The sequence below is a fragment of the Carcharodon carcharias genome, chromosome 26, assembly GCF_017639515.1.
Source record: "Carcharodon carcharias isolate sCarCar2 chromosome 26, sCarCar2.pri, whole genome shotgun sequence".
Classification (NCBI taxonomy): domain Eukaryota; kingdom Metazoa; phylum Chordata; class Chondrichthyes; order Lamniformes; family Lamnidae; genus Carcharodon; species Carcharodon carcharias.
In genome coordinates this window covers 22,866,527-22,881,329 of record NC_054492.1, presented here as the reverse complement: position 1 = coordinate 22,881,329, position 14,803 = coordinate 22,866,527, and the positions used below count along the sequence as shown (strand labels likewise).

The window sequence follows — 14,803 nt, the reverse complement described above, 5'->3', positions numbered from 1 at the left end:
TTATTCAGCTTAATAACATTAGGAAATCACTTCTAGGCTAATTGGCAAATGGAATTAAGAAAATCAGTAACTTTTGACTGAGAGCAGCAATGACTGTTACAACACAGAAGAATTCTGCTGTAATAAGTTAACTGTCATTCAACAGCTTCATTTATTAAAAAATAAGCATTGGCTTCATATTAAATTTATTCACTATAATGTTAATTTTAAGATTAATCTCACTCAAGTGAAAACTGATATAGACCTCATTAAAACTTTACATACAGTCCTACATACTGAATAGTGAGTAACTTAAAATATTTTTAAGCATGGAATCAAGCTTTTCGTTATCAAAAGCAAAATCAGTTGATAAGAGTTAATTAACTCTTTTACAACCCTGGAGAAATATCTGGTGAAGACTGAATCAAAGTTGCGGGGTTACATACAGACAACAAATTCTTGTGTACAGTATTGGCCTCCTTATTTTAGGAACGATGTAAATGTGTTATTAGCAATTCAGAAAAGGTATACTATACTAATATCAGGAATGGATAGTTGTCTTATGAAGAAAGGCTGGACAGATTAAGCTTGTATCCACTGGAGTTTAACAGAGTAAGAGGTGACTTGATCGAAACCCTCAAGATCCTGAGGGGTCTTGACTGAGTAGACGTGGAGAGGATGTTTTCTCTTGTGGTGGAATCTATAACTAGGGGTCATGGTTTAAAAATATGGGATCACTCATTTAATACAGAGATGAGGAGAAATTTTTCTCTAAGGGTCACGAATCTTTGGAACTCTCTTCCTCAAAAGGCAGTGGGAGCAAAGTCTTTGAATATTTTTAAGGCAGAGCTAGATAGATTCTTGATTAACAAGTGGGGGCATGGTGGTGAAAGGTTGTCAGGGATAAACAGGAAGTTACGATCAGATCAGCCATGATCTTATTGAATGCTTGAGCAGGCTTAAAGGGCCAAGTGGCCTACTCCTGTTCCTTGTTTGTATGTTCAACCTATATGTTGCTGAGATCTAGAAAATGCCATTTACACAACACAAATGTACAGAGATGAATAGTTGATTTGTGTGGATGGATGTTCATTTCATTACTTCAGGTAGTAAGGCGAAATCGTGCAAGCTTTTGTTTAGGAGATCAGAGTGAGTAGAATTCACAATAGGGTGGACTGTAGTCTGTGACAAGAGCAGTCAGTGGGCCAAGTTACTTTCCCCTGTTCAATTTTTCCTTGTACTCTATGTCATTAAACAGTAGATACAATTTCTGAATAAAGGAGAACTGATGCAATCATCAGGATGAAGTAGTTTATATATAATAGATAGTTGACAAGGCAGTAATCTGATCCAGAGGATTCAAATAAAATAAACCCTAAGATGGGCAAGAAAGCTGTACAAGTTCCTAATGAGGTTTCCAGTCTGCTATTGTTATCCTAGTGGCCAATTTGAAAAGAGAATCAATAGAAACCCAGGATATGTACCATTCACTTCCACAGGAAATGGTGCATGGCCAAGTATGAGACAGCAGATAAAATGACCTTAAAAGGGATTTCCAAGGGGAAAATTTAACTTAAACCAACATCACAACATTGGAATCATTCTAAAATATCCTATAGTTTATAATGGTCCAGTTTGTTCTGGTAGAACAATCTTGATGTCAAGATAATTAAAAATGGTGTTTTTTTTAAAAAACTAGTTTAAAATTGAGAAACAAACTGCAGCTTATCAATTTGGAAGGTCTGTGCCCATTGGGGCCCAGAATCAACCAAACACTTCACAAAATTTCACTGTAACCAAACCATGTATATATGTTGCTATAAAAGGGAGCATGTAGGCTCTCAGTAGTGATAGCTCCATAGTATAGAAAATGCTTCAAAGACAACAGACAATGCTCTTTTTAAGAATTGATTTGTAATGTTTACTCAGTTGTCACATTTTGTGAAAAGTAATAAATGTTGCTTTCACAATTTATTTTTTGCCTTCTTGTGATAACTTTGCTATTTTTCTTTGTGACTGTGCTCAAGATGAGGGGTGTCAATGCAGGGGAAGGAATATCTTCATGTAGCCTCCTACTGTTGGTTTCTAGGCTGTCCACCAATCTCAACTGTACATGGTAGGTAACAGAGTTTAGCACTGTCCATTAGCTGTGGCACCTGCTGCTTTTGCCACTTAGCTTCAATAAGTTGATACTTCATTTTGAGGATGGCTGGTGCTGACATTCCCTTCTACACACACCATTAAAAAAAAACTGTTGATAGATCAGTCCTCTCAGTCTCTGCCACCCTACATAACAGAGAACAGCCTCATAGCAGAGAAAAGGCTATCTTCACAAGGACTGCACAGTGATCACACCTACCACTGCCATCAGGAATAGACATGTCTGCAAAGGTAAGCTAGTGAGGACAGGGTGAATAAGATAGGCTATTTCCTTGCACTGTCTACCTGATATAGGCCCAGCTTAGTAAGTAGTATGTACTTATGCTGAGGACTTTGCAGGACACCCAAAGTGCCTTTATTTCCTTCAGAGCTGGGACAATGCTCTCAATTTAAACACAAAGTTCCCAAATTATCTAAAACATACTTTTTTTCCCCCCTCCAAAACTCATTTACTGAGGTAGACATTCATCTCCCAGCATTCGGAGTTAGATTTCAGAAATCGGAAGTTCCGGTTATATGGTTCCAAATCATCACTTTGCATTGAAGTAAACCAAACAAATCCCCTTCCATTTCATTTTAATTAATATTCAAGTACACAGAATATATTTTAAACCATCATAACCTAAAAATTTGAAAAAGGAGATAATCATAGTACATGCATAAAATACAAATAATTTACAATACATCAATTACATATAATGCCAGGAAACAAGAAAGAAAATAAGAGGCAAACTACTGATGAATTGACAAGAAATACCATCTGTGTTGTTCACACTTCATAAGCATTCCTGATCCAAACAAGCTTTCCATTTCTTAAAGCATCTACCACAGTAAGGCTTGTGGGGGGTCGTATTCCATCTGCCCTATTGCTAACATCACTTAGAAACAGCATTACTTTACATGATACCCTCATTTACAAAATGGTTTGGTTTTAAAACCATTTTACACTACCTGTGAATATATATTATATATAAAAATGCACCATAGCTGACATTAATTCAACATGTCGGATTTTATAAAGACAGCAACAAGTTTAAGATAATTGCCACATTAATCAGCAAATTTGAATTACATAACAAAAGGAATAAATTGTAAGCACTGCACAGGTACAGTATGGGGAATGGACAGCAACTTCTGTATCTCAGATGTTTTGACAGCATTGCATCTTTGGTTTGCTTTCAGTAGTTGGAGGCATGTGAATGGGGACCACATTGTTACTCGGCGACATGTCATTTTCACGTCTGTCTGACATTTGCTTCTGAGAGACAATACGATAAATTTCTAGAGGAGGGAAGTAAAACGATTTAATACAATTTCTTTTTTTAAATTGTAAGCCTTCAGCTAATGTTTCAGGTCTTAATTCGGAGTCTGTTCTTGTGTAAATTTTTACAGATTATACCAAATGTAAATTAGTTTTGCAATGTCAACAATTTGAGGTTTGGAGGCTCATTTGTGCAGAGTTGCCAGGCAACAGTGCTGCTGAGGGGTGACCACGTACTAATTCTCCACACCAAAAGGAACACTCATTACAAATGCCTGATAAAGCAGCGAGTTGGAATCCATTTAAACTCATGACACAAGAATAGAAACTTGTGTGCATAAACTAGGACTTGACAGTAATAAGAATGCCAGTCACAAAAAGAATAATGATATCTGCAGCTTTTTTTTTAAACAATAGGCCATGGTAATTGTTTGGCTTAGTCGGGATTTAATTAGAAGACAGCTACAAACAAAGTTTGTACTTACTCTCATCCACACATTGACTCAAAAAGAATTTTATCTCCATCAAACAGGACTGTATGTTGCACTTTCTACCTGCCCTCCCATTAATAACCTTGACTACTCAAGAAGCTTAAAAAAATCATCAGGAACTTATTGGGCAGGAATTTGCAGAAGCAGGCATCTCACAGCATTACTGGTTAATTGGACTTCAGCTCATGTCCTTGTTGGAAGTTTGAGCAATAACAGTGTGGCCAGGGCATCTGGGACCTCAGACGAGATCCTGTGGTTCACCTATCTCCTTAACCAATTAGATTTAAGGATTGATAAAGAAAGAAAGAGAGGGGATTGAGAAGAAGGGTGAAATTCAGGTACAGAAAGAGAAATGACTTGGAGGAGGGGGCAGAGTGTAACTTATCCGAATTTGCTGATGATACAAAAATAGGTGGGAAGACATGTTGTGATGAGGACATAAGGAATCTACAAGGAGATACAGGTAGGTTGAGTGAGTGGGCAAAAACTTGGAAGATGGAGTTTAACGTAGTAAAGTGTGAGGTCATGCACTTTGGTAGGAAGAATCAAAAGGCAGACTATTATTTAAATGGAGACACTCTCCAAAAAAATGCAGCACAGGGGGATCTGGGTGCTCTTGTGCATGAAACAAAAAAGTTAGCATGCAGGTGCAGCAAGTAATTAAGGCAACAAATGGAATTTTGGCCTGTATGGGTAGGGGGTTGGAGTTTAAAAATAGGGAAGTCTTGTTACAACTGTACAGTAAGGCTGCACTTGGAGTACTGTGTACAGTTTTGGTCCCCGTATTTAAAAAAGGATATACTGGCATTGGAGGCAGTTCAAGAGAGATTCACTAGGCTGATTCCTGGGATGACTTCTCAAGAACAGCTAAATAGGTTAGGGCTTTATTCATTAGAGTTTAGAAGAATGAGGGGTGATCTTTTTGAAACGTACAAGATTCTGAGGGGGCTTAGCAGGGTTGAGATGATGTTTCCACTAATGGGGGAATCTCGAACTAGAGGACATAGTTACAGAATAAGACGACATTCATTTAAAACTAAGATGTGAAGGAATTTCTTCTCTCGGAGGGTAGTGAATGTCTGGAATTCTCTACCCCAGACTGCTGTGGAGTCTAGATCACTGAAAATATTTAAAGAGGAGGTAGGTTGGTAGGTAGGTTTTTAAAATAATCGGGGAGTTGAGGGCTATGAGGAGCTGGCATGAAAGAGGAGTTCAGGCCTGGGGCAGATCATCCATGATCTTACTGAATGGCGAGGCAGGCCTGAGGGGCCAAATGGCCTACTCCTGCTCCTATTTCTTACGTTATGTTATGGTGCATGTAATGTTAAGGCACATTGCCGGGGCAGAGTACAGGATCTTTGTATCTAGTCTGTATTATCTATGCCTGAGCTGGAAATGGCAAAGGGAACAAAAGATCATGGCTGGGAGGGGAGAGTTTCATCCTACATCATTAATACTTTCAGTTTAACATGTATAAAAATTCACTTAAAGATTTTAAAAATCATCATCCCCTTTAGGAGGGATCCCTCCTGATCTCAGACTGACTAAGTTGAGGATTTATTACTCCCCCACCGCCCCCCCCCCCCAAGTCTGAGCTGAAGGTTAACAGAAATCTGTACAGAGCAGCCTAATCCTCAGCTGATCCCAACAAGAAACTGCACACACAAATTTCAAAAACTGATGGGTATAGGTGCCTTACTCAGAAAGAAGCAACCCAAAGATGCTCAACCCACAAGAGGCATAAGGCACTATGTTCTGCGGTGGATAATGGAACAGTCTCATCCACCTCTACTTTGCACAACTTAACTGATTATTAACACAATACCTTGTTTATCAGACCTAGTCCAACTTTTAAACATCAATGTAGCATACATCTCTAATTTGAAACTTTTTTTTTTAAAAAAATGCTCAGTTTAGTCTCAATTCCAAAGTAATGTTTGAAGCAGATCCACGTACCTGTGAGGATGGTCTGGAATGCAGTCTCTACATTTGTCGAGTCTAAAGCTGAAGTTTCAATAAAAGACAATCCATTCTTTTCTGGAACAAAAAACCCTCCCGTCAGCTTTAAAAAAATCAATGATAAGTCACAGGAGTGAAATGAGATTATTTTATTTCTTTATTTTGTATATCATCTGACAGGGGTCAGATCACCTGATCCTCAACAGTGATCAGATGCTGGAGGTGCAGAAATAAAACCAATGGATAGCAAGTGGCCCATCCATCCACCCTCACTCTACTGGCAGAGGAGTGTGGCATCACTGAACCAAGGGGGATGCATTTAGAAGGGGTGGAGAAAACTATTTAGCTATATTAAAAATCTTATATTTTGCATGCAATTTCTTGACAACTTTTCCTGTTATAAATTCCTATGCCTGCATTTATAAAGGTAACTGCTTATGTAAACCTGTCACACTGTAATTGCAGCCTACCAGTGGTAACACTGTAGCACTGCAAAGAATCTCAATTGCTTCAATCATGCCTACTTGATCCCCAAATTCAAAATCAAAGCAGTATACAAACATAAGGACAGAATTATAACTAGACGGAATACTTTCCCAGTCTCAGACCAGGTTCAATTTCCCCCAACTTCTGACCTGGCTTCTAATAATTATCTTTGATATTCATTCCCAAAGCCCAATGCCACAGCTGGGGTCAATGGGCTGACCCCTTGCTAGGCCAAGGCTGCCTTAGAATGACCCAGGAACAGTGAGCATGGTGCAGCCCACAAAATTTAACTCTAGTCATGTGCCCCCAGGCTGCTCAAGATGAGGCAGGTTGTCACCAACATGGCAGTGGGCAGGAGGGAACAGAAATGGAAATTACGTGTGAAGCCTTAAAAGTAGGTTTTTCTAAAATGTAGGGTAGGAGTTTTGACAGAGTCCTTTGCAAGCTTTTTTTCTGTTCAAGTGCAACGCCCCTTAACCGGAAATGTAATTACCTACAAGCACAAGTATTGCAATGAGTTGGAGGAACATCCATATTGACATATCATTCTGCTGGCCATCAATTTATAAAATTGGTGCATTAAACAGAAAGAGCCCCCGGACAGATCTGAAACACATACCTGCAAAGGCTTTGGCCTCATCTGTAGGCACAGCTCGGAGGTGGCGCAGATCACTCTTGTTCCCTACCAGCATGATGACGATATTATTGTCTGCGTGATCCCTCAGCTCTTTCAACCACCTTTCCACATTCTCGTAGGTGAGGTGCTTGGCAATATCATAAACCAACAGGGCACCAACTGCCCCTCGGTAATATCTAACCCCAAAACAAAGAATTCAACATCATTTCACACACATTCATAAGGAGTTGAATTCAAATTAAGGCATTTGTGCCAGAAAGAGTTGCAATTCATCTTTAGGTTAGAATGTTGCTTGTTTTAATTAGAATAATGCTGTGTTTGTACCTGTCCAGGGAAATTAGCACAGCCAGCTTTTTGGGGCCCAGGTTTTCTCCCAGAGGGGCCATTGAGTTTCAGATACAGGAAAATGAAGCTGCGCCAAACTGGCAGATCAGCTCCGATAAACAGATGAGCAAAATGCAAGGAAAAGCAACCCCATGGGTTCCCCTCACCCATCGAACCCCACATGCGTAATCCACAGCCCCGATTCTCACCACACCCACATGTGCAGAGTGGCAGAGGAGTGTGCAGGAAGAAAAAATTAAAAGACACCGCTCAAAGACAATTTTTGGTTCCAGTAACTGTAAAACTCACGCAGAGGTGATGGCCCGGTATCGCTCCTGCCCTGCCGTGTCCCAGATCTGCGCTTTAATCGTCTTCCCATCAACCTGAATGCTTCTTGTTGCAAATTCCACTCCAATTGTGCTCTTGCTTTCCAAGTTAAACTCATTGCGTGTAAAGCGTGACAGGAGGTTACTTTTTCCCACACCCGAGTCGCCAATCAGCACAACTGCGAGACAGGAAGAAAATGGGAGCAGAGTCAGACTAGGCAGCATTAAATCCGAACTGAGGAACGGGTGGGGGGGGGGTGCCCAGTCCAGGGCTGGGTACAACAGGGACTGATATCAAGTAGGAGAAGGGAATTCACCGCCAAATAACATTCTCAAATCCCAGTCAGCAAAAGCCGAGGGTAAAATGTTAAGTGAATATTTTATTTGGCGGCCTTCATTTCTGGAGAAAATCATGGAATGGATCAGAACACAGTTATATTGGAGAGAACCAACAGTTTATTTCATTGTTGAAACAGACAGAATCCTGCTTTGTAATTCGCTGAATATGCCAATAGACCATAGCGCCCTAGCCCTCTTCAGATGTATCTATTAACCAAGTACAAACCACAAAGATCCATACAGCATTGCGAACTGTACAGGCCACACCTTCCACAATTGCTGCATTTCACAGCCCATGAAGGACTTGAAGTGTAGTCACTGTTACAATATACATAAGATTCTATACCTGAAAGGTCAAAGGCAACACCTATTGTTGAGTTCTCAACCACAGATTATTGGATTTTTTTTTCAGGGTAACAGTGGTCACATACGAACGGAACTCTTCCTCCAACTCTGTCACTAGGAGCTGACTCCAAGCCACAAACAGATGGAATCCACAATCACAATCTTTACACTGCAGGAGGCCATTCGGCCCATCGAGTTTGCACTGGCTCTCTGAAAGAGCATTCCATCTAGTCCCACTTCCCTGCCTTATCCCCGTAACTTTGCACATTCTCTCTTTTCAGGTAGCAATCCAATTCCCTTTTGAATACCTCGATCAAACCTGCCTCCACCACCCTTCCAGGAAGCTTGTTCCAGACTCCAACCACCCTCTGGGTGAAAACATTTTTCCTCACATCACATTTACTCGTTTTGCCAATTATTTTGAATCTGTGCCCTCTAGTTCTTGACGTTCTCGAGTGGGAACAGTTTTTCACTATTTACCCTGTTCATACTCCTCAGTATCTTGAATGCCTCTATTATGTCTCCTCTCAGCCTTCTTTTCTCCAAGAAAAACAGTCCCAACCTCTCCAATCTATCTTCATAGCTACAATTCTTCATCCCGGGAATCATTCTTGTGAATCTCCTCTGTACCCGCTCCAATGCCTTCACATCCTTCCTCAAGTATGGTGCCCAGAACTGGATACAGTGCTCCATATGAGGCCAAGTTAGTATCTTATACAAGTTCAAAGTGACCTCCTTACTCTTGTATTCAATACCCCTATTAATAAAGCCTAAGATACGATGTGTTTTAGCTGCTCTCTCAACATACCCTGCCAACTTCAATGACCTATGTACATATACACTGAGGTCCCCCTTTGTTCCTGCACCTCCTTTAGAGGCTCTCCCTTTATTTTACACTGGCTCTCTATATTTTTCCTGCCAAAATAGATCACCTTACACTTCTCCACATTGAACTTCATCTGCCACTTGTCTGCCCAATCCACCAACATGACTACGTCCTTCTGAAGTTCAGGACTCATCAGATGACATTTCCAATCTTCATATCATCTGCAAATTTTGAAATCATGCCCTGCACACCACAGTCTGGGTCTCTCACCATAGAGGGAGCAGAGGAAGCACACAAAACAGGAAAAAGCAACAATCAAATCCACAAGCAGGAAGTGGCTCAAATATGGAATTCTCAAATTCAACTTCGCACAGCTCAGAAATTTATTCATAGCGAACTAAGTGGCTACTTGATAAAGGGGCGGGAGTCACTATGACTCTTTTGGTGGCGGCCTCGCCAGTGTGTCCATCTGGATAGTAGTTACTTGACCTGTGGTGGTCTGGTGTTCTCGCCATCCACAGCGTCGGTCGTGCCTCCTCGTGGCTCCCACTGGTAACACCGTCACCGTTATCCAAGTTGGTACAGAGAGAAAAAAGGTTCCGTTGGCTAAACGACCTTCGAAAGAACACTGTTGGTTGTGGTCTGCGGAGACCAGCATTAGCATATAAAAATGGTTGACCGTCATTGGTCAGAGCAGCCCGGTTGGGAGCGACCTGGAGAAACAACGTCCCCTACAGTTGTGCCTTTTGAAGCAGGCCACCGTGTAAATTGCAATTGCTACACAAGTGCTAGTTCCGAGCTCAACGGACAAGAAAAAAAGTCCATCTTCACACAAACTGCCGAGGTGGAATCGAGGCCATTTAGACCCTTTTACCTGCCTACTGGGAACCAGTGAAACAAGCCAGACTGGACGATCCGGAACCCTTAGTAGTGAATGACGAGCAACACGAGAAGGTATCGGAGTCAAGCTCTCTAAGCGAAAGGGATGACACAAGAGCCATAAAAACACTGACCTTTTAGAACAAGAAGTTCAAGGGAACGTTAACTTTGGACAATAATGGGGTTGAGGGACCCCGAGACGAGACAGGTATTCTATCAACCTATATCGAGCCTGTGAAGCTGCCACCCAGTGACGACAGAACCGTACACAGCGAAGTGGAGATCCAATACCCCGTTGATGGGCTGCTCTGCTCTGCCATCAGTGCGATCTGCTGCTTCCCGGGGTGGGTGAGTTCTGCAAACACATCAGATTAAATGCGTTCATACGATTTGCTCCAAATGCAGGAAATCTGGCGAGTACCATTCCATTCCTTGTCATTACAGCAAACGTAAAGGGGTGAGGCCACCTCTCACTGGTACGATCTGTGCATGTGAACACTGAAATGCAGTTCACATCACAAATTGGGCTCAGCCAGCACAAGCGTCATAGACATGCCAAAGTACACAACACGAAACGATTAGCAGCTCACCTATCACAAGCAAAGCCTGGCCGGAGAGATTATAAATGGACAAAAGAGGAAATGGACCTCCTCAGAGAATTAATGAAGCGGTACGAAGGCCATGCAGATGTCAACAAACAAACAGCCATCCATCTAACATCTAAAACCAACAGGCAGATTGCTTCCAAGAAAAGACCGCTCCTAAAAGCAGAGGAGAGCATAACAAGTGTTCGATCACCGCAAAGCAGCCAGCCTGAGGGTGCTTGGGAAACGGAAGTTCCACAAGAGGGGGATGAAGTGGAGGTGGTGAGGGGGAACAGTCCCCAAAGGGCAAGGAATGTGCGACCCCCCAGCCGGTATCCCTAGGCATGTGGATCTGGACAATCAGCTGAAGAGCTAATGATGGTACAGAATGACCCAGAGACGAGAGTCATGGCCATTGGCCTTGTTGAAAGCATCACAGAAACTATATTAACTGAAGGAAAGGGAGAGGAAACTGGCAGGAGATCCAGGAAGAAAGAAGCTTGCTCCAAGAACAAAAGCCAAAATACAAAATCCAAGAAAAAGTGGGCAGCTAAAAAAGCCAATTTCAAAGCAACATAGTTGGCATACAAAACAGACAGGAGAAAGATAGCATGGCAAATCTTGGGTGCACCATCCACCCTACTATGTCCACTCAGCAAAGCTGAGCTTGAAGAGTTTTACCAATAAGCTCTCAAAACCAAAAAACAAAGCAAACCTCCAAAAGTTCGCATTGTACAATGGAAGGAGAGATTACGACTTTTTGAAAGAACTCATACAGAAGGAAGAGGTTGAGGAGGCAATTAAAGGCATTGAAAAGAGCACGGCAGCTGGACCTGATGGGATGAAGTTGGAAGACATCAGTGACATCCAAGCAGAGTACGAAGACAGGCTCCCACGTCTCTTCTCCCTCTGGCTCAAGTCAAGTTCCATCCCAAAGGTCTTGAAAAAGAGTTGCACAGTTCTCATTCCTAAGTCAGACGATGCCAAAAAACTAAAAAGCACAGACAGCTGGCGACCAATCACAATCAGTTCGATCTTATTACGGCTCTACACTAAGATCATCACTAAACGCTTAAGTGAAGCGGTTCAGATCAACCCAAGGCAGAAAGGCTTTCTGGTGGCGACTCCTGGCTGTAATGAGAACATCGCCATTCTAAGTAACATCAAGAAAGGGGCCAAACTCAACAGGAAAGAGCTAGCCGTTGCCTTTGTGGATTTGGCTAAGGCATTCGATTCCGTAGGGCATAAAATGCTCATCGAGGTGCTTCAAAGAGTGGGGCTGCCAAAAAGATTCATAACAATGATCACAGGTCTATACTTGGAAACTAGTACATTTATCAAATGTAAAGACGGGCAAACCAAACCTACCAATATCATGGAGAGAGGTTAAGCAAGGTGACCTGTTATCACCAATTCTGTTTAACATTGTGATGGACCCTCTGATCTGTTCCTTACAGGAGGCACAGTTGGGCGTCCACTTGCCCTTCTGGGGAACGCAGATTAGTTGCTCAGCTCTGGCGTTCGCTGACGACATTGCTTTACTCAGTGACTCCCATGCAGGCATGACCAAGAACTTAGCCATCGTACAGGAATTCCGCCAGAACACAGGGTTGGAGTTGAATACCGGGAAGACCAAGGGCTTCCACTTCATCCACAAGAAAAAGACGTTCCTGTACAATAGTATGGCAAACTGGCAGCTGAGAGGAGGTCCAATCTCACATGTAACACCAGGAGAGGCGGAGAAATATTTGAGAGCCAGAATCGACCTCTGAGCAGGGGTAACTGAGGAGCAATGGGGATCCAAAATCGATGGATGGATAGTTAGTTTGAAGAAGGCAGCACTTCAACCTATCCAAAGGATTGAAATCCTTAAAAGCCACATGATTCCAAGAATCTACTTTCATTTAATCCTCAGAGGTATCACAAAACACACTGGTGAAACTTGATCACTCCATTAGAAATGCAGCAAAAGAAATCCTTCAGCTTCCACCACACACTACGGATGGAATATTCTACAACAGTAACTACAATGGTGGTCTCACCATGCCGAGACTTGAAGTCCAAATTCCTTCGGCCATTATCCGGAAGTTAGAGGCGTTGGAAAGCTCACCAGACATGACGATTCAGGCCTGTTTGAGTACAGTGGTGTCAAGAACAAAGAAGCAATCAACTCCCTGAGGAATCTTAAAGTGCTTAGGGAAATCGAAAAATCCCTCAAGAAGGGTGGTGCAAGAGGGACCCATGAAGGAAATGGCATTGATGAAATCATCAATTTGGGATGGATGGATATTACCCAAACATCCAGAACAAAACCTGTCAACAGATATGCAGCTTGGAGGAAGGTTGAATATTTAAAGTGGACCGAACTCCAATGCCAAGAAACAGGCATCAAGTACTCCGGCAATGACTATACTTCAAATTCCTGGCTCAGAACTTGTTTTAACCTCAAACAATCCAGACTCATGAACAGTATTTTATTACAGTGTAATCTCTACCCAATGAGATCCACCTTAAACAGCTGAAGACACCATGCAAGCAAGTCTTGCAGACGATGTGAGGCCCTTTTCGAATCATTGGCTCACATCTCTGGTAACTGTCCTTTCGCTAAAAACGCCTGGATCAAAAGACATAATAAAATCCTGGACCACTTGCAACAGTTTATCTCAAAGTATGGCTGGGTATTCTACTTGGAACCAAGACTCTTCAGAAAAGACAGGAACCTCCGGAAGCCAGACCTAGTACTCATCAAGGGTGGAGTAGTAGCAGTTGTTGATATCACAGTGTGGTTTGAAGACAATAACAATTCGTTGGAGAAAGCTTGGGCAGGGAAAGAATGGAAATATCAACACCTAAAGGACGAAATAAGAGAGCTGACCCGGGGCACATCCATTAACTTCTTTGGATTCGTCATAGGGGCAAGAGGAAAGTGGTTCGATTTGAACAACAGCCTCATGCGATTCCTGAAGATCCAGAAATACAAGTCCTTTGCCCAACTTATCTCGAGACTGATGATCTCTCTGACCTTGGAACTTTTGCAAATATTTGGAGACCAGTAATCAAGAGAATTGTTCAACAGAGCTCACCTGGTTCAATATCGCAAGACTCAAGATGAAGGATTGGAAGTTGCTACGAGAAGGGTATTGTATATCCCCAGAGTGTGAAGTCCTGATCCCTGGCGGGAGGGTAGGGTGGATAGTTTGTTTATATATGTGCAGTGATCATGTTACTCTAGCATAATGGTTTTGGCAGTTACCCTTGTCATTATTTTGGGTGGTGGGTGCATGATATTAATTATAAATATGTTAACTGAAACGGCTTTGCCTATGTTAATATAATTAATTAATAAAGATGGCATCACGATCATATGATGTAATTCAGGGTAGGTCTTTGATCCACTAACTATGTGATTGGCTACCTAGTCATCAGTACCTATGTGACGAACATTCACGCTTGGTTGACATTGAGGATTACGGTCAGTTATTCCTGAGCTCCACTTTCACCTGAGTCACTTCCCTTTTGGTTGTGGTCACTCCTGGAGTTAAGTCACAACGTGGAGGAGCCACATAAATACTCGGATTGGGCGTTACAATAAATTTGTGCGTATTAAATTAGAATGAAGGATACGAGGATCGAGTGAGATTGGAGTCAGCAGCTTGTGGGTTTAGCTGAATATCTGTTCTGGAACATGCCGTGTTTGATTGTTTCCTCCCCTGTGATCTTCTGATGCTAATCTTCAGCGAGTGACTAACAATGTAATAGTGTTAAAGGAGGAAAATTCTGAATTTAGTCAGGTTGGCTCAAAGATGCCAGGAATCAATCTGGGTCCCAGTGAGAGGAAGCAAGGTACTAAACAGCTGCAGGAACTGTGAACAAGAAATTCTGGGGTTTTTTTTTGTTTAGACAAAAGAGGAACTGCAGCAAAGCTAGAGGTAAAACTACAGTCTGCAGGATCACAGGTATAAATCTGATCAATAAAAGGAGAGCCACAAAGAAATCAGGTTGATCACTGGCACTGGAAAAGGAAAAAGGGGAACTAACATTTCTTTGAGAGCTAGTAAACAAACAACAACCTGCCATCATATAGCACCCTTAATGTAGTAAAACATCCAAAGGTGCTACACAGGAGCTATTAAAAATCAACAGCACCTTCCAAACCCACAACCTCTACCAACTGGGAGAACAGAAGCAGCAGACGGGTGGGAACACC

General features: G+C 42.1%; 1 protein-coding gene across 1 annotated transcript in view; it reads right to left on the bottom strand.

The window, feature by feature from the left end:
- Positions 1-2,698: 2,698 nt before the first annotated feature.
- The window catches only part of rab11a (RAB11a, member RAS oncogene family), a 33,492-nt gene continuing 21,387 nt past the window's right edge, over positions 2,699-14,803 (bottom strand). Inside the window, exons 2-5 of the mRNA XM_041175062.1 lie at positions 7,607-7,802; positions 6,956-7,149; positions 5,848-5,928; positions 2,699-3,420 (exon numbers count right to left, since the gene is read on the bottom strand). Coding sequence (XP_041030996.1) covers positions 3,281-3,420; positions 5,848-5,928; positions 6,956-7,149; positions 7,607-7,802 — 611 coding nt within the window. The 3' untranslated portion in view covers positions 2,699-3,280. The remainder of the gene's footprint in view (positions 3,421-5,847; positions 5,929-6,955; positions 7,150-7,606; positions 7,803-14,803) is intronic.